At 43.8% G+C, this 27,418-nt stretch overlaps 2 protein-coding genes across 3 annotated transcripts; both read right to left on the bottom strand.

Moving 5' to 3' along the window:
• Positions 1–4: 4 nt before the first annotated feature.
• On the bottom strand, positions 5–7,136 carry whamm (WASP homolog associated with actin, golgi membranes and microtubules). The gene is made up of 10 exons (XM_079465275.1): positions 6,337–7,136; positions 6,073–6,246; positions 5,128–5,278; positions 4,711–4,880; positions 4,054–4,210; positions 3,803–3,972; positions 2,256–2,342; positions 1,625–1,720; positions 862–1,210; positions 5–763 (listed from the first exon to the last, which is right to left on the bottom strand). Exons 1-10 carry the CDS (start codon positions 6,850–6,852, stop codon positions 483–485), a joined length of 2,151 nt encoding a protein of 716 aa, XP_079321401.1. The 5' UTR covers positions 6,853–7,136; the 3' UTR covers positions 5–482.
• Positions 7,137–10,465: 3,329 nt separating this feature from the next.
• pde8a (phosphodiesterase 8A) lies at positions 10,466–27,418 on the bottom strand. 2 transcript variants are annotated; one of them, XM_079466513.1, is made up of 22 exons: positions 26,540–27,418; positions 22,339–22,395; positions 20,910–21,100; positions 20,576–20,632; positions 20,396–20,450; positions 20,206–20,294; positions 20,054–20,132; positions 19,689–19,826; positions 19,199–19,287; positions 15,958–16,009; positions 15,811–15,853; positions 15,316–15,396; positions 15,099–15,169; positions 14,397–14,561; positions 14,253–14,301; positions 14,030–14,165; positions 13,725–13,923; positions 13,427–13,644; positions 12,958–13,090; positions 12,681–12,848; positions 12,467–12,596; positions 10,466–12,387 (listed from the first exon to the last, which is right to left on the bottom strand). In XM_079466513.1, exons 1-22 carry the CDS (start codon positions 26,654–26,656, stop codon positions 12,281–12,283), a joined length of 2,424 nt encoding a protein of 807 aa, XP_079322639.1. In that variant the 5' UTR covers positions 26,657–27,418; the 3' UTR covers positions 10,466–12,280. The 2 variants fall into 2 exon arrangements, with proteins under 2 accessions (XP_079322639.1, XP_079322640.1); XM_079466514.1 differs by having other exon boundaries at positions 10,725–12,387; positions 22,339–22,392; positions 26,540–26,798.

Here is a 27,418-nt window from a genome sequence, read left to right as displayed (position 1 = left end):
GAAATGTGTTCATTTTGCATTTCTTTATTTGGATCATTTTAGTGAGACACACAGTGTTTAGCAGATATTTTGAGCAAAACTTTGTCTGCAAACCTTAAACATTTGGATAATACCAGCTAACGTTTTCTTCTCTAAAATTGCTTAAACCTGTGTTGAAAAAAAGGAGCTTGCAAAAATATCCCACTGTATTTTTAATGAAATTCAGCAATCATTTACATAACCCATTTCACAGCAGACTGCAGCATCTTCAATGTTTAAAAATAAAAACCATCAAATGTCAGTAAAAAAGACATTAACAAAACGATATTTTCCAGCTAAATAACAGTCATGATGAATAATAAATAAGTTTCTACTAGCAACTTAGTGTCATTAAGACAACCTGTGATTAGAAGCAACTGTTAAAAAGGGTTAAAAATAAAAGGCATTGTTTTTTCACAGAATCCTTTGGCTTTATAATCTCTTGGAGCGGTGGTTGTCTACATTTAAGAGTCCCATTCGCCAGACGGCATATCTGAACTTTCTTCATCATCAGAATCATTGGTGACCTTCTTCATCCTCATCATGGCAGCTTTGATGCTTTGCTCCAACTCAGAGTCTGCTGTAGGGGCGGGGCCAGAAGAGGGCGGGGCTTTCTTCAGTGCCACCCCCTGGCGGATGGCTGACATGATGCTGTCTCTGACATCCACGTGCTCCGTGGGGATCGTGACTTTACGCAGTTGCTTCTGACCTCGCTGTAGGGACGCTAAAAGCTCATCCATTAAACCTGCAGCAGGTTTAAAAAATGTAAAAATTGAGGTTAATAAAGCCATAAAAACTGACTGGAATGTGTGCGTGCAGTTAAAAATCTCTACTTATACTCGCCAGTGTTTTGCTCCAGAGCATTTCTCTTAGGCAGTTTCTTGCTGACCGGCAGAGCTGGAAGCAGAGGGAGGGGTGGCGGAGGAAGCGGTGGGGCAGGAGGCGGGGGAGGACCTTGGGGTGGAGGCGGAGCTTGGGGTGGAGGAGGAACCTGGGGTGGTGGTGTCTGGTCTGGAAGCAGTATCTCCACAGGGATGTCGCTTGGCTTCAGGGCCCGACCCTTCCTGCAGGGATCGGAGTTTTGGGGTCCCAGACTTATGATTGACAGGGGCTGCGATGAATCATCATCATCATCGTCATGTGACATCGGCCTCGACTGAGCAGCCTTTAACACACACTTACCCTGATGCCTCTGAACTCACACACACAGAGAGAGAGAGAGAGACAAATAAATCACCAAAGGAAATGATGACAATGTTCATACACACTGTTTTGCCAACTCATTTGTGTTTACAGTAAGGCAATCAAATGTATAACTTTATCTGTAATCAAAATGTGAAAGTTGTACTTAATTACACAAATTAAAAGTACACAAAGATGCCCAGTCATGTTAACTCATTCTAGTCAAAAACTTTGCCTTAAGAAAACCAGCCGGATCTCTGACATGAACACCATTGACACATCAAGATTGTCACATAGCCTCCAACAGCCCAAAATCATTTTTCATGTCTAATCTATTGAATTATTTTGAACATTCAAATTAAAAGTGCTTTAATCTATTGAAAAATCATTTCTAACATTACTCATGAAAAGTAAAATGACACACCGTTCTGAAGCTGCGGAGTCTGTGAAGAGTTTTCTCTCTCTCGTTCTCCACCCACTCCTTCATCTGATGCTCTTCTTCTCTCCTCTTCTCTCGCTTCTGAACACAAAACACTGCATCTAAACCTCAAGGTTTCCTTTAAACCCAACACAAGCTGAACAGGATACTGAAAAAAAACACATTAGTAGTATCACACAGTGATTTATATCGCTTAGCTGAACAATGCATTCTGGGATGGCACACTGCACTCAGCATTTTAGTTATGTGCCGTTATTTCAGTGAGGGAAGACAAAGACAACGTCACTGCTGTCACAATAAAACCACATCTTCAGGTTGACGTTACACGCTTTCCTTCTGCTGAGCACACACGTATATGATGTTTACTCACGAAGGGCAGAAACAAGCTCTCTGATAAACATATAGAAAGTTTCTATAAGCGACATCCCTGTGGAGATACTGCATTCTGGGACTGTGACCTCCTGCTGGACTCCTGAGGGTCTGACAGCAGGTTCAGTCGCCATGGCAACGCAGATGCCCCCGGGATCCTGCAGCACTGTAATGTGACTCATTATGGGATGTTTCGTGTGACGATGTAGTGGGCTGCGGTTACCATGGTAACGGACAGATTACTCACCAGCTGTGCGGTGTGGTGTTGGTGGTGCTGCAGGGATTTCTCCATTACTGAACGCTGCTGCTGCTTGTGAGCCTGAACACACACCTCCTGCAGACACGCACACAAGATACACACCTTTAGTGAGTGTGTGTGCGCGCGTTTATAGACGATTTCAAAGCAACAATATAAATGTTACTGCGCATGCGTGGACTGCCCTTAACTTCCGGTACACATTCACAAACAATACAGCGCCTGTAGCTTAAGAAACTGAGAAGACCCATCACTTGACTAAACTTGTCTCTCCAATATTTAGAATTTAGTTTGCGATACAAAGCTCAACTGCTAGATGTCAATATACCAAACGGTTTCTTTAAATGCGACCGAACTAGAACCCATTCAACATATTATACAGTAAAATAATAATGCAAATTAAAATTACAGGTGGGATAACATGCCATGTCATGCATTCTGACTTCTTAACACTGTTAAACATGCTGGCTTCTCATGCTTCACATGGTCGACTTGTTAATAAACGAGTTAGACGTATGGCGTTGTATTTCTGTGCTTGATACTCTCCGCCAGCACTCACACTTGTTTCAGAAAGTTTTTTATAAGTGTGGATACCTGTTTCATAACAAGGATCATATTCCTTTTATTGGGCAATTCTACCGCTTATCAAGATTGGCTGCATCAAGATCGGCTTCGCTGTGGGCCTGCATCTGCAGCTCGTTAAGCTTGCGATAGTGAGAGAAGTTGAGGTGTGTCTGTTTGTTTAAGGCATTTCAATGATGGATGTTATAAAAACGGTGGATAAAACACTGGATTTGCAGATGGTTTGAAACTGATGGAGCGGTCCCATGTTGCGTGTGTTATCCCACCGTTAACATAAATTAAATAAAAAATGTATTCAAACACGGATTATTGACAACCAGAAGTTACTACAGTCCAGGCACGCGCGTATGATGAAACGGACTATAATCAACTAATGGTGAATCATTCAGCTGCTTTCATTAAGCTGGTCCTTGGGTTAAGAAGAGAACTTCAAGGAAATAGTTTGGCCAAAAAGAGAATTAATTACTCGCTCTCTATTTCTTCCTAACCTGTGTAAATGTCTTTGTTCTGTGAAACATGGAGAAATATATTTGGAAGAATGTTAGAAACTGATATTTCCGGCGCATCATTGACTAGCATAGTGGCATTCAAAGGTGCCCTAGAACTTTTTGCTTTCTTAAATGTCAAAATATCTTTTCATGTTAAACAGAACAAAAAAGTGTATACAATTATTTTTCAACTATGGTTGTCGATGATGCCCCGGTATGTCAGTTGCTAACATTCTTCCAAACATCTTTCTTTGTGTTTAACACTGTATTAATCTATACAGGTTTGGAACGACTTGAAGGTGAGTAAATCACTTTTGAGTGAACTATCCCTTTAAGACTGAAGTGCCCATGAATCATGAAATGACATCAGAAGAGCACACGCGTGTTCCTCTGAAGAGGTTTCACAGGTAAAGATCAACACACTACATGAACCAACAAGAACCCTTCCGTGTGTGTGTGTGCGTGTACCCGCTGGTTTCTGAGGTAAGCTCTGCGTGATGATATTGTTCCTCTTTTATTCTCCAGCTGTTTGAGTCTCTGCTGCAGGTGTGTGTGGGCGGAGCTTACATCCACCTGAACATCCAGCAGCTCCTCTGGGTCCTGACAGGTGTCATAATACACCACCTGCTCCTGCAGCTCTGTATCACACACACACACACAGTCTTTAGACCAGCAGGGGATGTTAAACACACAGATGTGTGTGCGTGTGTGTTCAGGACCTTTGATTTGTCGTCGTGTGGTGTGAATCTGTGTCAGCAGCAGTAGCTCCTCGTTTCTCAGGATCTCAAATCTGCAGTCATAAAGTTCCAGCTGTGTTTCATAATATTGCAGCTCCTGCGCACTGACGGCCCCCGCGCTCTCCGTCACAGCACGCATCTGCACACACACACCAGAAACACTGAAACAGTAGCCATGTCTAATTTCAAAAGGGTGAGGTATACGGAGGGTCCTCAACCTAGAATTAAACAAGACGTCTTTCAGAGGACATATTGGAAAAGAGGAAACAGGAAACATGATGTTGCTATGCCAATACATGTAATGATTCAAATAAATAATGAGTCTGTCAGTTTCTACCCTAACCCTATTCCAGAAGAGATTAAAAATGACCATTTCTTTCCTAAATCACTAAACACTTCTAATCCTAATTTACTACATCTGTCTACGGAGGAAAGAAAATGTAAAAAAAACATGTTAACACCACATATTTGTTTTTTCCACACCTCATGCTTCCTCCTAAGTCCTATGAAAGAAGGTCACATCCTACTTGTTTTTCTGAGATGAGACTCGATGACCAGTTCAGCCTGTGACGTGTGTTTTTATCAGGCTGCAGAAGAGTGTTACAACAGAACTACACACACACACATACACACACACACTTTATCTCGTATGTCGTGTCTCTTGCGTCTGATGCACATCTCTCTGGCTCTCATGTGCTGCAGTGTCTCTTTAGCCAATAACAGTTTGAGTTTCTCATGTCGGGGAGTCGCCAACGTCCAAGATGCATGACCAAACCGTTTCTGATCTTCTTCCATCTGTCTCACCATACCTGAAAACACACAAACACAGGAAGTGGATTCAGTCCGATTCTATTTGAATGATCAAATACTCTTAAAACATTTGTAAAGGATCTGATTGGAGGATCTCAGGATCAGAGTTTCAGTGTGTGCGTGTTGTATTTAATTTCTGATCCTTGTTTTTCATTACTAATGATTTATTTGATCAGTTATATTTTCATTTAATTCCTATGAATCGCATGAATAAAGTCACGAGACAATGCTGTGTGTGTTTGTGACCTGTGAGAGCGTTTGATGTGTTCTTGAAGTAGTCAGCTGTGATGTCCTGTATTGAATGAACGGCCGCTTGTCCTCGCTGCCTCCATTGATTCATCTCTGCCTCCAGTTCACGCACACGCTTCGGTCCCAACTCTTCATACTGCAGACACTTCTACACACAAACAAACAAACAAACTATTTGACCTTCATCTATTTAACATCAGTGTGTATGAACATCCACGGTGTACACACCACCATTCGTGTGAGTGTGTGTGTGTGCGCGTCTTGCTTGTATAAACCTGAATGAACACCAACACATGGGGACTCGTGGCACTGTGGGTTCCAAAATGATATAGTTTGTACAGTCAGGGTTTCTGCAGGTTTCACAAAGTCACATTTAAGACTTTTAAAGACCCTTTTAAAGACCATTATGAATGAAATGTAAGAAAACACACAACCAACATTGTCAGATCAGTTTCTTTCTTGCATACAAAGCAGTAGGTTTCAACAATTTTGTTAGCAACCTGGCTTTAGCCGAGCCCTAAACTCAAGCCATGACCACAACATGCACGGTTCAGATCATGTCACAGACTTTGTCACGATTCGGATCATTTTTTGGATCAGCCAAAAATTGGGGAAAAACGTACTTTGCTAGAATTTTATAGTTTTATTTGTGGCTTGGGCATCTGTTCCGGATGCCTCCTGGACGCCTTCCCCGGAAGGTGTTCCGGGCCCGTCCGACCGGGAGGAGAACACAACACTTCCATGTAATGAAGACTTTTTAAGATCCCCGGAAACCCTGACAGTATACAACTCAATACGCCTATGGACAGTCCCCACAGAGATAATAAACTGTGTGCGTGCTTTCCTGTAGCTCAGCGGTAAGAGCATTGTGTTCACAACTCAAGGCTGTGTGTATAAATGGTTAGGATATAAAGCAATAAAAGAGTCTGTGTGAGTGCGGACCTGAATCTCAGTTGTGTAAAGCGTGGCGAGCTCTCTCATGTCTCTGAAGGGCTGGAGAAGGTTCTGGTGAAAGTGTGTTGACACACCGACAAACTGTGTGTAGAGCTCATCCTCTTCATCATAGATCTTCATCAGCTGCATCAGTCCATCAGCACTAGAGCGACTGTCAACAACCTAAACATCAACACACACACACACACAACAGCCATAGTAACATCAGAACAGATCAACAAGTGTGTTTATGTCACATGTTGTTCATCTCACCGCGTTAAGCGCGTCTTCCGCGCGCGTGATCTCGTCCCGCATCGCCTTGCGTTTAAACTCGTGCAGATTCTCGTAGTATTCCTGCTCATCCTTTTCACTGACGCTGAAGAGCGCGTCAAGCACGATCCCGCGACCGCACGCGTCCACCGCGAAGCTGAAGTATCGCTCCAGCAGCCGGCACGACGCGTCGACATCGCTCCGCGGCGCGCTGAAGAACAGCAGCTCCCACAGGTTGGGTTCGCGGAAGCGCGTCAGGTCCGGGAAGAGCGACGCGAGCTCATCGCGCACCGCACTTAAATGCGCGTGCACGTGTCCCAGGAGTTCGCTAGAGAACAGTCCAGCGCAGCTCCCGCTCGCGTCTCCGCGCCGCTGTTGCGTCCGGTCATGACACGTCACAGCAAACTTCGACTCTATTTCGTTCCACTCCACGATAAACCGGAGTTTATGGTTCTCGCTGTTGTCGAACGCGTCGGTTTTAACGGCGACCCATCCGTCTAGACTGTCCGCGTCGCTCATGGCGTTCGTGGCCTTTGCTTGTGTTTCTGTTTGACGTCATCATGCGGTCATGTGATCGTGGGGAATTCCTGCGGCCACGTGATGTAAGCAAGTCTCTGCGCTGCGTGACGTTATCTGCAGTAACTTCAGTCCTCGGAGGCCGATGCGATGTCGACTTCAATCTGTATGAATGTAAAGAAAACCCGACAGACACATTTCCTCCCGCAGGTCTTTGATGATTGACTCGGAGAGGCGGGACTTACCTTTACATCCTTCACTGCGCCTGACAAGAGCAATGCATTCTGGGTTAGAAAATGTGTCCGACTGGCGCTGCAGCCGCTTTCCGATCACATGTGTCACGATCAAAGTACCGCCGAGGTTTTTTTTTATATTCAAATAAATCTTTGAAAGTAACAATATTATACAGATCACACAAAGAGGAAGAGAAAAATAGGATGAATAAATAATAAAAAGAAGATAAAAATAAATAAATACAGAAAACGACAGCAAGTAGTTCTCCTCTTTCCCATGGACACATTCTAAATCCACAAAAAAAGAACATATATTAAAAAAAGAGCATCCATGAAAATAGACGGGATATTAAATTGAAAATAAAAAAACGTCTGCATAAATTTTAACAACTTTCATTTTTTTAAATTGTTTATCAGCAATAGAGATTTTCTCAGATTAGAAGTTCTCCAATTCTAAGACAAGTAAATTGCCTTTAAATGCAGATTTTACAAACTTTGGTTTATGAATATAATATTTGCCATGTAAAATATAGAAATTCACCACATAATCAAACATTTTACATTCATGGTATATGAACATATAATATCTTTTAGAGATAACATATGAAGGCAAATAAAAAAGGAGCTTAACATCAGACCAGAATTTAAGGGTTACAGGACAGTTATAAAATAAATGAGACAAGTTTTCCTCCTGCATATTACAAAAAGAACACGTATCACCAATGTCCATAAATTTAGATAAAGATAAATTGCAAGGGTACATTTGGTGTAGAATTTTAAAATGCACTTCTTTAACTTTGGTTGTTCCCATATAAGTTCTGTATAAATAACAATCAATGAGCATTCCAAAAAGGTTTTCCTCTAGGGGAGATTTTACATTTGGATTGAATAAATAATCAAATTTTTTTATTATTAACTGAAGAGGAAAGAAGATTGATACCATCAATGGACAATTCAGGAAAAAGTCGATCATTATTCGCAAAAGTAATGTGACTTTTCATTGGCTGTATTAATCCCTTTGGAACGGCTTTCACAACCTTCTGAAAGTCTTTAAAGGGAACAGGAAAGTTGAAAGTATAAAGAAAGTCTTCATAAAATAACATTTCTCCATCATTCCATCAAATAAATCCATAACAAAGTTTATGTTTTTGTCAACCCAATTGGGGAAAAAATATTTATTTCTAGAGGTGATAAGACAGTTATTGCATATAATTATGTTGAAAACAAATCTTCAAAGCCAATTAGACTTGCTGGTGAAAATGTGATAATTTAACTGGTAGTTTCCCGGGCAGCAAAAAATTACAACGTAATAGAAAAGAGGCGCTGCGTGAAACCCTTATGACGAATTCGAATCGATCAAGCCTGCAGTCTTCGCTCTTGACCACTTTCCTGACGTATTTCCTGTTTTTGGCCCACGATCTGATATTTCTAACCTGGTCTGACACTCTTAAGCGCTTGCATGTAATAAATGTGGTGTTTCTAATTATGTGATAAAAAAGCAGTTTTACTTTAACTCTGGAGTTAAACATACTATACACTTTACACTAAAACTATGTACTCAACCATGTAGCGTATTCATTTTAGAAGGGTAGTATCCTCCCAAATGGAATACTAAACCGTTTAATACTAACCACATCTAAGGGCAGTACATGGCTTCGCCGCTCATTCTCCTTCCTGGTGGAACATTCTTCATAAGTCAGAGTTCAATTGTACTGACAGGTACGCCGACCCTTCCCTGCGTTTACATCTGGGCGGTCTTAGTCAAATCATACCACGAGCTGATGTAGATTTGTGGGGGTGTGGCTACACGAGGCGTTTCAGGCAGGTCTGGGTGAGCATTCACTTTTAGATAGAACGCATCTTTTGTTCAGACACTTTCATTTGTGAAATTTTACATGTCTAATACATGCATGGGCAACTTATAACACACCAAAGACACAGAAAAACACGTATTTGCGCCATATGACCCCTTTAAATGTCCAAGGATTCACACTCAAATTTTCACCAGAAACAGTAGACCATCTGGGTAATCTGTGAATACTCATTTCAGCATACTATGAAAATTGGGACATATTAATTATATTCTCAAATACTATTTAGGACCGATGGTTTGCATATTGGGACACAGCTAATGAGTTTTTTGGTAAATTACCTGAAATTAGATCTGTGGTTAACAAAACCTCTGAAATATTTTCACGCTTCAATCTATGACATAAAACATGTGAGCGTCTCAGCTGATCTGTATAGGTGTGTTAGCAAAGGCAGTGGCCAAACACACACCTGCACTTGGTTTGTATATGTTAGTGGGGACCTACACCTGAATACACACCGCCTCATGGGGACCTAATTGTTGAGGTCCTTACAGGCTCAAGAGTTTATAAATTATACAGAACGATCATTTTTGAAAATCTAAAAATGCTTTATAGGGTGTTTAGGGGATAAAATATACACCTATGGACTGTGTCCCCAAAGGAGATAATAAAAGTCTCGCAGCTATTGGTCTGTTCTGAACACCACGTGACTTCATGTAGGGGGGCGTATCAACAGAGCTGCTTCCATTCCCTCCACAAACGCAAAGAATAAACACCTATAAACAATCCGCTCTCACATCACTAACGACAAGTGAAATCTGTTATCAAGTCCTTGAGTATCACCACATGAACACAATAAAACACTCACCGTGATGAGCGCGAGATTCATATCGCTCCAGCGGAGGTGACGTCACTGACCCGTTTCCTCGTTCGACAGTGGTGCAAAATCGCGCCGTAAAATTACATTTAATGACATTAGCTAACGCCTACACATACCCTTAACCTAACCTTAGATTAATACAACAATATAGCAATGAACTGTTGTCAGCGTGACGAAACTGGTGCTGTGTTGAAGTGCGCATGCCCAGTGGCGGTAGCTAGATCTCTGTCGCGCTCAGCTCACATTAGTTGTTGTTTCTATGGGTCTGTCACTCGCGCACAAGTTGACCTTGATGATAATATGAATGAAAATAATTATATGTGCGTAACCATAGACGTTATATGTGACAAACTACCACAACGCAACAAGATAAAAGCGTTAACTTTTTAACACGACATCGAAAAGTTGCCACGGTTCAAAGTATTTTAAATCGTGTTCATACGACCACAGCAAATGGTCGACGGGTTTATAAAAAGACGCTGTGCGGTGTAGCGGCATCTTGTACAGTCATGAGTGATGACGGCCACTGCCATGTTCGACCGTTCCAAGATGGTGCCTGTGGCGCTCCAATGTGACGTCTGCGTGTATATTGTATGTCACTGAACAGCGCCGCCTGCCGTATATTGAAGTATTTACAGCTATTTCGTCATTATAAACCAGTTTCATATGTTTACTAATGAGCAAACTCACGTGACGCTGGATAGATTATTATTATTATTACACAGGTAACAGATTCAGACATCTGACACACACAAATGTTACATTTACTTAGATTCTCAATTAACGTGTTAATAATTCATGTGTTTAAATTACAACATTATTTCTTAGCAAACTGAAATGAATTCGGCCTGAATAAAGACAGAAAGTGTAGTTTGTAGGTGGTAAATGTTAAACCAGCTCTGCTGACCCATATTATGTTCAATTAAAGAAGAGTTTTTATGAGATCATTGCGCGTTCTCCTCTTCTTTATTTACAGCGCTGTTGAGATCTCTGCTGTTCTTACAAAGATCCCCTGAAGAAGCTTTACTGTAAAGAGGAGGACAGTGAGGTGGACTGACAGTCAAATCCCAGAATGCACTGCAGCGGTGTTTCATGGAGATCTTTGGTAATGAATCACAAACTCAGGCAGCAGACAGTCGACTCTGAAAAGTGCTGAAGTAGAAACATCTGAATGAGTGAGACACACTCATTCATTCATAATATTACAGACTGACCGACTCGTGAACAACTGCTCATACATCAAATCCATTTTGCATAAAAAAATTAAGCCTGTTTTTCTTCAAAACCGGCACATTTAAGGCAATGCTATAAGAGTACAGAAAACATAACACAGAAGTATCTGTCATGAAAAGAATCTCGTCAACACTTTATTTTACAGTGTATTTCTGCATAATTACATGTAACTAGAACACGGCTAAAAACACTCTTCCTCTTCCGTCCACATATGACCCATTGGTACAGTCTCCCCCCCCCCCGGCATTGTTGTTGTTTTGTTGCACATATTGCTTCTATTGCTTTCCTCTACCTTGCAAGTCGCTGTGGACAAAAGTGTCTGCTAAATGACTAAATGTAACTAACCCAAACCCAATCTCTAACCCTTTAGTAAGTACATGTAACTAAGTTTTGTTACTCAGTACTTAAACATGTAATTACACTGTAACATGGGCACTGCAAAATAAAGTGTCAGCAGAATCTCTTTATGGTCTAAAGATGGCTTCACTTTTGGAGAGGGTGGGTAATATGCCTGACTCGGCTCTTCATTCACAGCATTTCAAATCTTGAAACATTTGACGCGGGGAATAATGCAAACACTCGCTAGATGTCATATATTAACACTTTATGATGGTGATGGCGTGAACAGTTTGCGTGTGAGCTCCCAATTACACAATAAGTGAGTGTGAATAATGAAACTCTCTTCAGCGTCATGGACTAAATGTCTCAGAACACGTGAAATAAAAGGCCGAGCATGATCTCGGATGTGTCCACTTCCACTTGACATCGTTCCAGTGTAAAATTGATTATCTATAAAAATATTGAGATTTACTTCATACAACGTGAGCGTGTTAAAAACTGCAGACGTCCGTCGCAGGTCACCGGAGCGCCGAACTGTATAAATATAACGTTACCGTAGAAAATAAGGCAGCAGTCTCGTCAGTAGATCAACCACATAGAAAAACGTCCCAATATTTTCACAGATTTACGCCAGGCGGTGAACAGCGTCATCACGGGACCGTCGCATCACTCACAACTATATACAACAGGAAGATTTCAACGGCTTCAGTCAATAAGAAAATAAAATGTGTTCATGTCTCTATATCTGCAAATACAGATCATTTCTGTTAATCACTTTGGTGTTTATACTCTCATTTTAGTTTTTGTATTTATAATCCAACATGATTCTCCTCATGACTTATGACAGAAATCAAAATAAATAGCTTTCCGCAGACGTCCCCGTGTGTAACGAAAGCGAACAAACAGAGCTGACAGCTAGTGTTTCTTCACGGGTTTCATTCGGGAGGCGGTCGCAGGCTGCGCAGTTCCCGCTCGTCCAGACTCTTCCAGTATTTGAAGTTGTTGTCCAGGTGCTGCATCAGATTGGGCAGATCAGCAAAGGCTGCAGACACGAAACATCATCATCATTATGATCTGACACCCTGATAATGTAATGGCTGATGAAGGCGTGAAAGATTTACCGTCCCAAGCATCAAACATATCCGTGATAAAGTAATCGATGAAGGAGATCTGGGATTTGGGAACGCTGCAGGTGTTTCTATCAAACACTGGCATCACCACCGGCAAACCTTGCTGCTTCTCCTCATCCGTCTGCACACACAGACATGTTACAGCGGGAGTCTTGATGTCAAGAGGTATACGTAAGGCTCTAGATGACAAACACACACACGTCACCTGTGCAAAATACTCCTCTGATATACGTCCAGCCCATTCGATGCACAGCTCCAGAGGTCTGCAGGGGTTTGAGATATCAGCACATTTGATCAACATTCGCTTCACCAGAATACGGTTTTCTGGAACCATCAGGATGCCCTTCACTGACTCCTCCTCCTCCTCATGACCCTGACACCAGACAGACAGAGAGAAGCACAATCACGTTTACCTCCAGGATTCATTTCTAGATCCTTCCCTGTAAGGAAACAAAACGTGTGCGTGCACAAGCGTTTCTTACCCCGCTCTCCTCCAGACCAGCCAGTGGTTTGTTGATGCTATTGACAAATTTGTTTACGTGTTCAAAGTGTTTTGTCATCTCGGTGGCAAGAACCATGTCAATAACAGCCTGCCGAAGCGTCCGGTATTCATTCCTGTAACACAACAGCACTGTGTTTCTATACAGCGAGTAAAAAAACATCTAGTGTACATCTCACATGAGGAATGATGTAATTCAATGATGTAAAGATGCAGAAGGACACAATATACCGTTTGTACATTAGAAAATAAGTACTCATTTTGTACATTTGCGCTTCAGCACGTCTTCACTGGTAGAGTCGCTAAAGAAAGTTCTTTTAACTTAACTCAACTTGATCTATAAAGCGCGTTTTTCAACATTTTCACTGATACAAAGCAGCGGCTGTACATGAAACAATTTGACTATAAGTTATACAAGTAACAATTTTTTTAGGCTTGGTGTGTGTGTGTACCTCTCCATGTTCTTGAAGATGTTGCACTTCTCGTCTCTGGTGGTGATCTGAAAGGCGAGGGCAGCGTGGTGACTCTCCAGCACGGCCGTGTCGTTGTACAGTATGGCCAGTTCACTTCCTGCATTACACAGGAAGGAGTTTGTCCTCCCTGGATGATCGACATCATGTACAGTAGCAGCGATGAGAGACGCCACCTCATCTATGGGGTCCAGACTTTGCTGAGGACGAGACAAAGCCAACGCATGATTCCTGTGGCCACATTACGGCAGGTCTGTGGATCATATGTCTGCATGCTCACCTTCACGCGCTCCTTGCGCAGGAAGTATGCGGTGGCGTGCAGCACGTCTGCAGCGTGTGTGGAGTTGTGGTAGGAGTTAGTGGAGTGATAGTTGGCTTCGATGACCTGCAGCCACGAGCGAAGCGTCGCCTCGGGACAGTTGAGGAACTCACAAACGCCGAAGCGTGAGAAGATCTTTAACCCCAGAAACGTTAGAGGGCTGAAAACAGAGCAGAAGAACAGAGACACGGACCTGAACGCTTCATCTCAATCCTTCAAGAGTCTTTTATCCCTTTGTCTTTACTCCTGTGTGTGTGTGTGCGTACCGTTTCATGGTGGCTGACTCCAGGTTAAAAATATCAAAGTCCCACGAGTCTTCATTCTCCATCGTCTGAGCGATGCATGCTGGGATATCATTGAGTGACAGTGGTGTGGTTAGGTGACTCGGGATGTGGTGCAGTGCTGAAACACATGATGTGTGTGTGATTGAACATCACAGTCAAAGGTCAGCGAGAGAGAGAGAGAGAGAGAGCGGAGATCTGAACTTACGTTTGGAGGCAAAGATGTACTCATTTCCCGATGATCTGCGCAGTCCGTCCTGCAGACATGTGTTCATATTGTTCACATGTTATTGGCTCTGGTCTTCACGTGTCACACATTCATGTTGTGTGTAGAGAGGCTGTGTGAACTTACGGTCATGAGACCCCCCACCAGATCACTGGTGTGAGGATCTTCTTCTTTAGTACCGAGTTGAGGTGAGTATAACTCTGTGGTCCGCAGGATTTCCAGCACGCGATCGAGAGCCTCGGCCACAGGCATCGGACTGCTCTCCTGAGCCGCATTAATGATGTTTATCACCTACACACATACACGTCAACTTTAAAACACCACTTCTATTACGATTACAGGATAATCACATGACCACAGCAGTACACATCAGTGTGTTAAATGTGTTCAAGAATTCACTCTACACCAGCAGCCAATGAGCTTGCTGCTCTACGTTTGAATGGTAGCTAGTGATTGTTGTAGCGGTGCAGCGCGTTTTAAAAAGCATCTGGATCGAAGATAAGTGAAGGATCGTTTTACTCCTTCCTTACTCGCTGTGCATAATGTGTGGTCTGCATATTTTATTAGCGAGTAATCTCATGTTTATCTAAGGTTGATGTTTTTAATAAAAAATGTAAGTTTAAAATCATAAGTCTTTATTTGGGGGGCCGCAAAGCTATGCACTCTACACAAAGGGGTCCATACAACAATAACGTTTGAGAACCACTGCTGTACACTGAGCAATGCGCTTCCCTGTCCATCTTTATTCTACAATAACAATCAGCTGGATGTACATTATTCCTTATAACATCTCATCTGTCGTCTTCATTACACACACACACTGTGTACCTTAGTGATGGGTGCTTCAATAGTCATGGAGTGAATTCTGGCCATAGATGAGTGTCTCCTCTGAGAACTGCCTGTTTAACAGAAGAACACTTTAATACTGCACAGAACTAAGACACAGCCTAAAGACAGGTCAAAGGTCACAGGTAAATCCTGAGGGGTTTAAGGCTAAAGGGTTAGCGGTAAAGGGTTTTAGGGTCAGGGGTCAGTGGTCTCCTACCGTCACTTCCTCGAGAGGTTGTTGAGCGGACGTCCAGAGAACCTTTCCTGCGATCTTTGTGCTTGCTGGACTGCTGAATTTCTGTCACGCAACAAAAACAGCAGATGAACATAAACACACACACACGTGTGTCAAACGTTTAAATCTGAACGTCAAAGCACACACACATGACTGACACTCTCTGAAGGTGACTTTCATTCAGGCCTCCAGAGGAACGATTGACAATATAAACACATCGCCTCTGACAGGAGAAATAAAGCATCTCTAGCTCCTGCTGTATTTCAGTGCTTGATTGACAGCGAGGAGGCGGAGCTTCACTGCTGCTGTGGTCACATGTGTTTCTGATCATCAGTCTCTGTGTTTGTGTGCTTAATCTTAATAGCATGATACACAACAAATAACAAACATACAGCAAGTTTGACTACACAAACACATGTGTCCCGCTAATGCATCTTCATGTAAGACCAGATTCATGCAAACATTGTGTCGTCATACCTGTCTGTGATTCCGCCTGAACTTTCTCACAAGACTTTTCTGTCTGGATCAGAACAAACACACACACACACACACACACACTGCATTAACATCATCCGCACAAATAACAAGTATGACGTGTGTGTTTGCTGAACTGGATCTTCTTACCCTGTTATTGTCATTTAAAGGCCTGTTAACAGACACACAGTGCCTGACTTTACTGCAGGAGAGAGCGAGAGAGAGAGACAGTGTTTCAGTATCTGGCTTTAGGTTTATATCACGCAGTTCCCTTTCGAGAGTGGTCACTTCGACATTGCGGAGACCGCATATGAAACTCCTCCTCTTTTTCACTTTTCCTGAAGTCCTATAGGATAACGCCAGTAAAAAAACTGGGCCTTGCTCACGCGGAGGATGCATTCTGCGAGTCTGATTGCGCGCACTGTGCGGACCTGCCGGCGCGTGTCTTGAGGACTCGCAGGAACATCGCTGGTGGACTCATAGGGTCGAGGCTCACCGCCACCAACGAGCCACTGGTGAGTCCACCCACCCCACAAGGCACGACCGGGCCCCCGTCCTCTGCCGTCACCTCATTCCCCAGTCCTCTACGTGGACGAGAGCCTTCGTCCCCCGCCTTCCATAGCGGACGCCGTTTCCTTCGGCGTCGAGGAGGATGATGACTCCATGTCCAACTCGGCTTCGGACTGGGCAGGATCCGAGCGGGATCGTCCCGGTCCAGAGAGCCCCCCGGACCTCCACGAGGAGTTCGTAAGGGTTCTCGAGAAGGCCGTAAGCGAGCTCGACATTACCTGGGATTCACCTGAGGAGCCGGCAAAGGTGTTCCAGGCTAAGATCCTTCAGTCGCTGGATAGCGGCAGCCTGGAGGCGGACGCCACAAAGGATCTGAGGGCGGCGACCGACTTCGCTCTGATGGCTACAAAGCGCACCGCACAAGCTATCGGCAGGTTTCATGGTCGTCCTCCACCGTCATCTGTGGCTTACGTTGGCGGATCTAAAGGACGTTGATCGTAAGTCCCTTCTAAAAGCACCGATCACTCACTCCGGCCTCTTTGGTGACGTCGTGGAGTCGGAAGTAGAGCGTTTTGGTGAGGCGCAAAAGCGCGCCAAGGCCATGAGTCACGTGCTGCCTCGACGATCTTACCAACCGTCTCCCAGAGCCCGCTCTTCTTCCGCGCCTCACTCCTCGCAAAACCCGCCAAGCAGCACGCAGCTCCCGCACCGGCTAGTCGAGGTCGCGAGCCGGACGTCCGTCCTAAACAATGGTCGGGCCCAGCTAAGAAGAGGTACGGGCCGGAGAGATGTGCGCTCTCAGAGCGAGCGGAATGCGCATTCTCAATTATCTGGACGATTGGCTGATTTTAGCCCACTCTCGGAAGGCACTAATAGGTCACACGCGGATGCTGCTTTGTCACTTGACATCCCTGGGGCTGCGCGTGAACATGATGAAGAGCAAACCCACGCCGAGTCAGTCTATAACGTATCTGGGGGTATGCTTCGACTCAGTGGAGATGCGCGCTCGCCTCTCCCCAGAGCGGATGGAGTCCATCTCTTCAGCTCTACATTTGCTCAGGCCGGGCCGGTCTGTTCCCCTGAGGGAGTTCCAGAGGCTTTTGGGTCTCATGGTGTCGGCGGTCTGCCACCTAGGTCTTCTGCACATGCGACCACTACAGTTCTGGCTGAAGTTCCATGGAGAGCATGGTCCTCGGGTCGGGCGCGAGTCCCGGTTACACTCAGCTGCCTCGGCACCCTGAGTCCGTGGCGCGACCCGAGCATGTTCAGTCGGGGAGTTCCCCTGGGGCTGGTGACGAGACGCACAGTCGTTACGACGGATCACTTTGGTCACAGTCTCTGAGGAAATGGCACATAAATCGCCTGGAACTAAAGGCGGTGTGTCTAGCTCTTCATACTTTCCAGTAGAGGCTGGAGCAGAAACATGTTCTGATTCGCACCGACAACATGTCCGTGGTTTCCTACATAAATCGCCAGGGAGGGATCCGTTCCGGAGCTCTTTTCAAACAGGCGGCGGGTCTCCTACTGTGGGCAGATCGGCATATACTCTCTATCAGAGCAGTGCATATCCCCGGTCATCTAAACCGCGGAGCGGACATGCTTTCGAGGGAGGGTCTTCCGCACAGGTCATTTCTTAGCCCGCTTTGTCTTCCGAGTCGTCAGACTCGCAGGATGCTGAGAGCGGTCTGCCCGGTAAGGGTCTTGCGGGCTTACATTGATGGCACGGCCGGATTTCGGCAGTCTGAGCAGCTCTTTATTTGTTTTGGTGGGGGTACTAAAGGCCGGGCTGTCTCAAAACAGAGGCTCTCTCACTGGGTGGTGGACGCAATTACCTTGGCGTACGAAAGTCAGGGTCAGAACTGCCCCTTCGGTATCAGAGCTCATTCGACTAGGGCTATCGCCTCTTCGTGGGCTTGGTCTAAGGGCACATCTATTCAGGACATATGCTGGGCAGCTGGCTGGTCTTCTCAGAATACTTTCGCCAGGTTCTACAGATTGGATGTGTCCTCATTGGGTTCTCAAGTCCTCTTGGTGAGTTCTGATTAAGCTTTATCTTCTACCTTGTAATTTCTTGTGCTACACAGTTGTTGCCGCATTGCTGTTTACACTGTGCTTGGTATACTTATGTTCGCTATTATGTCGCCCGGGTTTCCGTGCTGGTTCTACTGCTGTGGTGTCTGCCCTGTTCAGCGCAGCCCGCTGCGTTCGTTGGGTTTGGATATGCAAATTTGCCAAGAGGCCAATCTAGCAGTTCATTGGCATGCTCAGTGATCTAGCAGTTCATAGGCCGGTTTCAGCCAATCAGCGGTTAACGCTTGGGGCGACCTCGCGAATGGTTGATTTGTATGCTCCACATACTTTGTGTGTTATCCCAGTTATCGGGCTGTTTTTGCTAGCTCTCACGGCGGGATTGTACTACCGTTCCATATGCGGTCTCCGCAATATCGAAGTGACCGCTCTCGAAAGGGAACGTCTCCGGTTACTTTCGTAACCTCGGTTCCCTGAGAAGCGGGAACGAGACATTGCATAGATCGCTGTGTTCGCCGCTTATCACCGGGTGGGCGTTCTTTTGTAGATTCTGAGGATTGTCGCCACATGCAATGTATTTATACTGTCTAGATTCATCAGTATTTGCATACTGTGCATGTCTTGCGACAATTGGCCAGTTTTTTTACTGGCGTTATCCTATAGGACTTCAGGAAAAGTGAAAAAGAGGAGGAGTTTCATATGCGGTCTCCGCAATGTCTCGTTCCCGCTTCTCAGGGAACCGAGGTTACAAAAGTAACCGAAGACGTTCTTCTTTGTGACTCCTGACTACAACAGCAACATGACAATCATAAATGTAAAACATTAGAGACAGAGAGAGTCAAAGAGCGCTCACCCTCCCTGACCGACCACAGGTGTGATCTTCACATTCTGCTGCACACTATCACCATTCTTCTTTTTGGCATAATAAAGCCCCTGCCACTCCTGTAACACACACACACACACACACACACACACACACACACACACACACACACACGAGAGAGAGAATCTAACAGCATACAGAAGAAGGTCTGAGACAGAATGAAAGTTGAACCCCTGTGTGATGAAAGCGAGCGAGCGCAGCTTCAAATGCTCCTCCAGCTGTGTGTGTGTGTGTGTGTGTGTGACCTTTGTGTTATGTGAAGTCAGATGGCAGGTTACTCACACCTGAAACCAGCAGCACGTCTCTGACCGCCACACTGTTTGTACCCAGAACTCCCAGTTGAATTATTTACGTGGTTTGGGCAGAACACCTTGAGGTTGTGTGGTGGTCTGCATTATGACATGAGCTTCACTCTCTGACCTCCCACTGACCGCCCCTACATTACATCACACACACTCACTTTTCCTCTGCGGATACAAGCGTTGATGCTCTCCAGCAGGTCAGCTTTGTTTTTCTCACTCTTAGGCACTTCTGTGTTTTCCTTCAACAGTTCTCCACGCTGAAAGCCCATGATGCACTCGTACGCTGGATTGACATACTGACAGAAATACACAGATTACTGACACTGCAGCAGATAGTCGACGTTATTCTGAAGAATTAGCCCAATATTACACAGATCTCACCAACATCACAACAACCAACATATGTGACATTTCACTGCACCTCAACCACAAAACTTCAGCTAAATCATGTTTGTCTTTCAAACCAAAGGCCTGATATAAAATCTACGCCATGACCTCACTACTCCAGTGTGTGTGCGTGCACCTGTATGAGTTGGTCTTCATTGCTAATCTCGATGGCTTCTTGACTCTGTTCCAGTGCAGTAAACACAGCATTACAGGCTCTGAGGACACACACACACAATAAAATATAAAACACTGCTTCCTCCTGTAATAACCACACGACACAAGACTCACCGGAGTTTGATCTGAGCCCGTATTTCTCCATGATAGAGTTGGATGAGTTCATTGTAACAGGTCATCATGTTGGAGTTTTCTACAAATCTCTAAGTGACAGTAACACACAAACACATCACACGCCAGCTCAGACGGCACAACAACAATTCTAGTGTTTTTTATTTCTTTAGTGGCACAGACACACACTCACTCGGTTAAATCCAGCTGATATCAGGGGCATCACAGTGGATTCTTCACGATCCGGCCTTTCAAATAAACACATTCATTATTATGATTCTTTTCTTTAAATCACATGATACTAGAACGTGTCATCTACAAAAACACAAGACTGTGTGTGTGTGTGTGTGTGTGTGTGTGTGTGCGCACAAACCTTTTCACAACTGCCACAATCACAGTGTTCAGAGAGCAGCTCATGGCTCGGATTGAACTGAGAGAGAAAGTTCACACAACATGAGAACACACAACCACATATACACACGCGTGATCTAGAGTGTTTACGATCCTGTGATGTCATCCAAGATCACACCAGCAAAAAACAAACACTGAAAGATCTGATGAAGCCTTCAGTTCTATTGGAAATCCTCTTTAGTGACATGAAAGTTCATTTATCTCTTCAACGTTTAGGAGCTTGACCCACATGACTATCAAAGAGATCTGTTAAACACAAGTCAAATTGAACAGTAATGGTTCAGAGAGGAACGTACCGACAGAGAGCTTCAGCATCAAAATGTCTGGAATGTCTGTGATCGATGAGAATCAGATCGTGGTTCTTCTCCAGGAAACTCTCCAGCGCCGCTTCGGGTGTTCGAGCTATGTTACACCTGAACCCAGCTCGCTCGCACGCCCAGCAGAAGGCGTTACTCTGAGCATCGTCTTTGGCAAACACTAACAGTACCTGAAGACACAAACACATCACAGCACGTGTGGAAAAGCGTCACACCTCCACAGAGACACAACACCTCTGTGACAGTATTGCTCAGTATTCCCACTGAGGATCTCCTGGATCGACACGCTGACAACACACGTCACGCAAAAAAACACAACACATTCTCAAGCCTGCTGACCACGACTGAACTGTGTCCATCAAGTTTATAAAATGACTTTACATCCTCCCTCACACCAAACATAAAGGGCAGAATCACTCATTTATTTATCATTTAACACAATGCTTATTTACAGAAACTGAAAGGGAAAACGGCGCATTTGTGACACTGGAAAAGGAAGAAAAACTGGAAAAGGAAATTACTTTTGATTCACTTTCAATGAGACGACACCAATCTACAATTCACCTCAAATATATTGAATCCATTCAACAGACGCTTTACTCACAGGATGGTTAGTAAAGAGAATAAGATGATGTGCAGCATGTCTTCAGATGTTACACACACAGAGAGCTCTTCTTTAACACGGTTTAGTTTGTTTGCTTTTGTCTTCTGGGGGTCAGCTGTGGCCTAATGGTTAGAGCGTTGGGCTTGTGGTCAGAAGGTTGCCGGTTCTAATCTCAGTGTCAGCAGGTCATGACTGAAGGGCCCTTGAGCAAGACACCTTACCCCTGATCGCTCTGCAGTAATGTGCCACTGTATAAAACTACTTGTAAGTCGCTTTGGATAAAAGCGTCTGCCAAATGAATAAATGTAAATGTAAATGTCTTCGGTGTTCATGATTAGTTATTAGTCCAGTACTTGTGTCTGTAGATTCAGTTCAGTCCTTCAATAGTCTTGTTATTTATACCCCCTGTTCTGTTCATTGTCGGTTATTAGTTGTTTCTCTTTTGGATATATTAAAGAACCCTATGGATCGTACTTCTTTGTTGTGCTTTTTGGATACGTTCACACACCCGTGACAGACAGAACTTCAGATTATTGGAGCTAGTAATAAGGTTTGACGCTTTCTCATGAGAACACATCAGTGAGGTCAGATTCATCCAACCTCTGTAAATTTAGCTCAAAGAATTAATGAGAGATAATGAAAATATACTAATATAGAACACACACACAGAGAGAGCTGAGAGTGTGAGGATGACGACACAAAATGAAAAAAGACACAAACGCATCAAGCCTCTCATTGATTGGGGTTTTAAGAACACAGCTGCGTGTGAACATGTTACACGTGTACATGTGTGTCAGTCAGTACCTGTAGCTGATCTTCATAGAGCTTCATTGGTCCAAACTGCAGCTCTGTTAAGCTCTTCTGAAATGACAGTAAAGACAAACCTCAGTGCTGCTGCACGTGAAAATCTCTCAGAAATAAATGAACTACTGAAGAACTGAATATTCCAACATGTTCGGTTACCATGGAGACCATTGCCCTGTGGGGCAACATCCCAAATGATCATTACACACACACACACACAGGACGGGCTGTTAATGCATGTGTGAGTTTAAGGTAATAACCTAAACATAAGAAGTTGTGAGAGTTGTGGGCCGCACGAGGCGCAGCTGGGCCGCTGATGAGCCGCACGAGCCGCTGATGAGCCACAGTACTGCTCCTTTTTTTATTAAAATCACTGGGTTACATATTGTAATTGTTCTGTAACTGGTTACCTGTCTATACCTCTAGAATGCATTTATTATTATCCTAACTCTCATTTTCATACTGATAGATTCAAAACACAATGAATGTACGCAGTGCAGGTGTGTGTGCGTGCGTGTGTGTACAGTGACACTGTGGCCTGTTTTTCATGACATAATGAGATTAGTGAAGCTCTATCAGCTTTCCACCATCTCACAGAATTAAAATCTCTCTTATCTAATAGAAAGAACTTGAAGTTTTATTCCATTCATTCAACTGTTGAACGGCTTTGTTTCATGACATCAGCAGCTCTTTCTCCAAATCACACATTCACTTAACTCAATGAGAAACATGTGAAATGAGCGCGCGCGCGCACACACACACACACACACACACACACAGCATCCTGTCTGTTAACTGCATCCGCCCCGATGGATCACACACACACACACACACTGAAGTGAATAACAGGAAGCTGGATGACATTGTTAAGAGGGGCAGACATCAGTGTTAGAGATACAGAGGGGCAAAGCTTCCCTTCAGAGAGAGAGACGAGACACACAACGACACCTCGGCTCTCTCTCCTGACACTCATGTCTGCAGCCCCGGGGATCGACACAACACAAATAAACCCTCATAACACACTAAACTTTACCAACACAAACTAATTGAATGAGTTCAGAGACACAAAACAAAGGCTTACACATTCAAATGAGTTTATTTTGAAGGCTAATCTGACAGATAAACGTAAGCGTACTGATTTACACTTCTAAAAGTCCTTAACCAGCATTATATCAGTATCATTATATTAGCCATTCAGAAGGCAGAATAGATCTTTCAGTTGAACATTATTCTACAATGTGGGAAAATATACTGTAGTGCTTCTTCTACAGGACAAAAATAAACGACATCAAATTCATAACGTCATTAATAAGTCAGTCTAGAATAATTTAATAATGTATAGTGTATATTACAGCCGGGGTTAATAATCTGAGACCCTTAAATGATAAAAATAACAAGACCACTGTAAAATGATTTACTATTTAGAGGTGTTTAAGTAAAATAATCGTTTTGGTTTGATTCTGTCAATCAGTAAAAACATTTTACCAAATTCCAAATGATAACATTGTTTTTTTATTTGCATTTATTTGTAGAAAATTGAAACTGACGAACTGGTCATAAAAACAGAAAGGTGCAATGATTGCAGATGAATATATGATGTAATAAAGCTGAAGTCATGTTTCACAACACAGTTAAGTGACTTTATGTGATTCCTGAGGTTTGATTCTGTTGGGATTCAACACACGATACATGCAGAAAAGACAAACTGGAGTGATCTCTTTATTTTTCTATAACTACTTAAGTCATTAATTATATGAATGATTACACTGTGGAACAATCTGTTGTTTCGTCTGACCTCTTTACTGTTCTAGCGATGATGGGTTCCTTGTGTTATTTAAGCATCTTCACACAAGTGGATGATCAGAGCAACACAACACCATCATACAAACTGAGAAAGTGTTTAAAGTCCCAACAAGGATCTACAGCTCGGCACTGAAACATGCAGCAGCAACAACTACAACAAGACTATAGCCAGAGAAAGACAAGGATAAAAAACATCAGTATGTGGACAGCAGAGGCACTGATTCATTTAAAGTGTAAAACACAGTAAATAGAGAGAAAAACACTCTCCATCTCTCTCACTCTCTGCATTTTGATCCCGTCTTGATCCAGATTACAACTCAATCCTGCTAAAGCTGCTGAAACACACACAGAGCGGACACTTGCAGACGCATGTGAAGTCCCAGCATATAAAATCACAGACACGGTGTAAATGAAGCTGATAAAAACTCAAAGATTCAACGATGATTTGACCCGTTTCACTAAATAAAACCGTTTGACAGTCACTATGGTACAGTTGTTGTGGTGTATAGCATAATTGTGTTGTTTGTGTATGAAATAAGGGAGTATTGTTGTGTGTTCTGCCAATAACAATGATGTCATTTTCCTCCAGGAGCAACACTTACTGCACACGCTCAGATCAGCTCCTCTGTGTGCTGTACTACTTCCTGTCTGTGCCACCCAATCACATCCTCATAATCACCTGTCAATCAGTCAAGGCTCAGTGTAAGAGACACACACTTGCAGTGACTGAAATAAACAAATCTTATTGATATTGATGTGCAACTAACAAGCCCCACAAACACTCGCTCGCTGGTTCCAGCTGAATCCCTTAAGAGTTCCAGTCAAGGCCAGATAAACCACTAACCCAATATCAGCACACGTTGTGTTTTCATGTTTCCATAAACATCAATTATGATTTCATACGGTGCAAACTGAATATTGTATCCTTGGTTTTAGCCCCTTTTCCATTTCCAAATAATCATCATTTACTTTCTATTATAATCTGTTTAAAATCATGGCCACCGCTGACAGATACACACAATGTAGGTGGTTAAGACTTAAACTACATGTGTACACACTCCCATACACACTAGTGTACACAAACACACAGAGGAATGTGTTGAGAGAGAAGCATCATTAGACCTTGTACTTGAGTCTTATCATGGACAGAAAGTCACACGGATGCTGCTGCGCCCTTGATCTCAAGCACACACACATTCCCAGCGTGTCCATGTGACGAGTACACACAGTCTGGTTGGAACAGAACATGTTTAACATCATAAATGTTGAAATACAAACACCAGAATGTGTGTCAAACAAGATGAAAACCCCTGACACACTCACTCAAGCCATCTGAACAGCTATAGTTGTGATTTAGTGTAGCAGTACTTATGATAGACAACATCACACATGACACAACACAATAGAAGCGTTTAAAACTTCGTGTGGGTCTTAAAAGCTTCACAACACTTTTCATGAATATGTGAAAACGGCCTGTTCTCAGGTCAGTGGTGTCTGCGGTTCTCTATTGAAGTCATTCTTGTAAGAATTCATAGGGCTTGTGCATGTTGTCGTCAGGGTCACACAAATGTTGGATTCTGTGCTGATGTGAATATGGTCCAGTGAAGTCATCATGTTAATAATGGCCACACGACACTGTTATCAATCAATTAGCGGTGTCACAATATTCCCGTATCGGGATATGAACAACACAATTATTGAAACTGTTAATTCTACACATATCGTAAACTATTCAGCACCCCTTAAAACAGTTACAATGTTTACAAACTCTCTCTCTCTCTCTGCCTTCATACACTTTTAAGTGTGAAACATCATTTATCCATTTTTGTAAACGTTCTGATAAACATCAATATAATATTGTGAAAATGGGTTATCATGACAGCCAATAAAATGACTCCACACAGTAAAACACACACACACACACACACACTTCCTTAACATGTGCCTGTCTAAAGAAACACTGTAACACGTGCAGTGATCTGTCTGTAATCTAGGGCTGTTCAATTAATCGAAAAGGAATCGTAATCGTCAGTTTTGGCCTTTATAGATTACAGAAACAAAATAATCGAGATAAGATATTTCTTTACATTTATCTTTCAGTTGCATTCAGAGTTTAAAAAGCACCTTTTTATTTTCTATGTCGTTTAATGAGTAATCGTGTTAAATAATCGGGATCTCAATATTGGCCAAAATGTGCACCGTAACTGTCACATCTGATCTGAGAACAGTAGACTCCGTCTGTCACCCGCTGTGGGTATACCGCGGTATCCAGTGCATTCAGTGATCAGGATATCACATGAAATGACCTTTGACACCTAACGCCAGTACTGTGTTCACCGAGCACTCGATCTCGACTGTGTGTGTGCGTGTGCGCGTCAGCTGACTCTCTCTCTCTCACCTTATAGGCGTTGGGTTTGATCTGACCCGGCTGCGGGGGGCGCGAATCCTCGGACTCTTTCCCACTGTGATAGACCACCCGATCAGAGATGTGAATGCTGGATGCGCAGCCCATCATTCACCCGGCGCGACTCTCCTCTTTTACTGCGCTGATAATCGCCCTTTTTGTCACATATGTACATACGTGTGTATTTCGAGATCCAGATATATATTTATAAAGACAACCGATCTGTGAACTCTATTGATCAGACAGAAACTCTGTTCATGGTGCACCCCCCACCCCCCCCCCTCACTGTTTCCACATCTGATTCACTCGAGCCCGTTTCTCCTCATCCTCGCAGCAACTTCGTCTCTTAGCGGGCGGATTTAAAGCTGCTCGTCGATTCACGCGACACTTTCATCCATTTTGCCAGCGCGTTTTCGCGTTTATTCTCCTTCCACGGCAGCGAAACACGCCCGACGCGCCCGCACGGCCTCGCTTGCTGGCCCTTCAGTCACAGTCATTGGAAGTCACAGACACCGGTGCGTTTATTTCATCAACAGGCTGCTGAAATCTGCTCGGATCCCGCGACAGGACGCGCGATTCGGCATTTATGACGCCAAACGAGCCGTTAGCCCAAACTCCCGAGCGGCGCGTTCACAAGTCCTGAATTAAGCGGCAGCTCTCAATCACGGGCCTACGAATCCGTCGCTCTTCAGACGAAGAAAAGAGCACAAACAGACGTGAAGCTGTCAAACGCTGAAAGCGTCACAAGAAAGGCGTCCGCGCGTCGCGAGTTTCCTGATGAAGAGCCGCGCGCGTTGAGAACATCAGCGGTGCGAATGTGACAGCAGCAGATCCAATAAAAGCACGCGCATGGATTGACCTACAGCCTCGAAT

The sequence above is a fragment of the Barbatula barbatula genome (assembly GCF_947034865.1).
Source record: "Barbatula barbatula genome assembly, chromosome: 10".
Classification (NCBI taxonomy): domain Eukaryota; kingdom Metazoa; phylum Chordata; class Actinopteri; order Cypriniformes; family Nemacheilidae; genus Barbatula; species Barbatula barbatula.
Note: the sequence above shows the minus strand (reverse complement) of the source record. Positions and strands in the feature narration are given on the sequence as shown.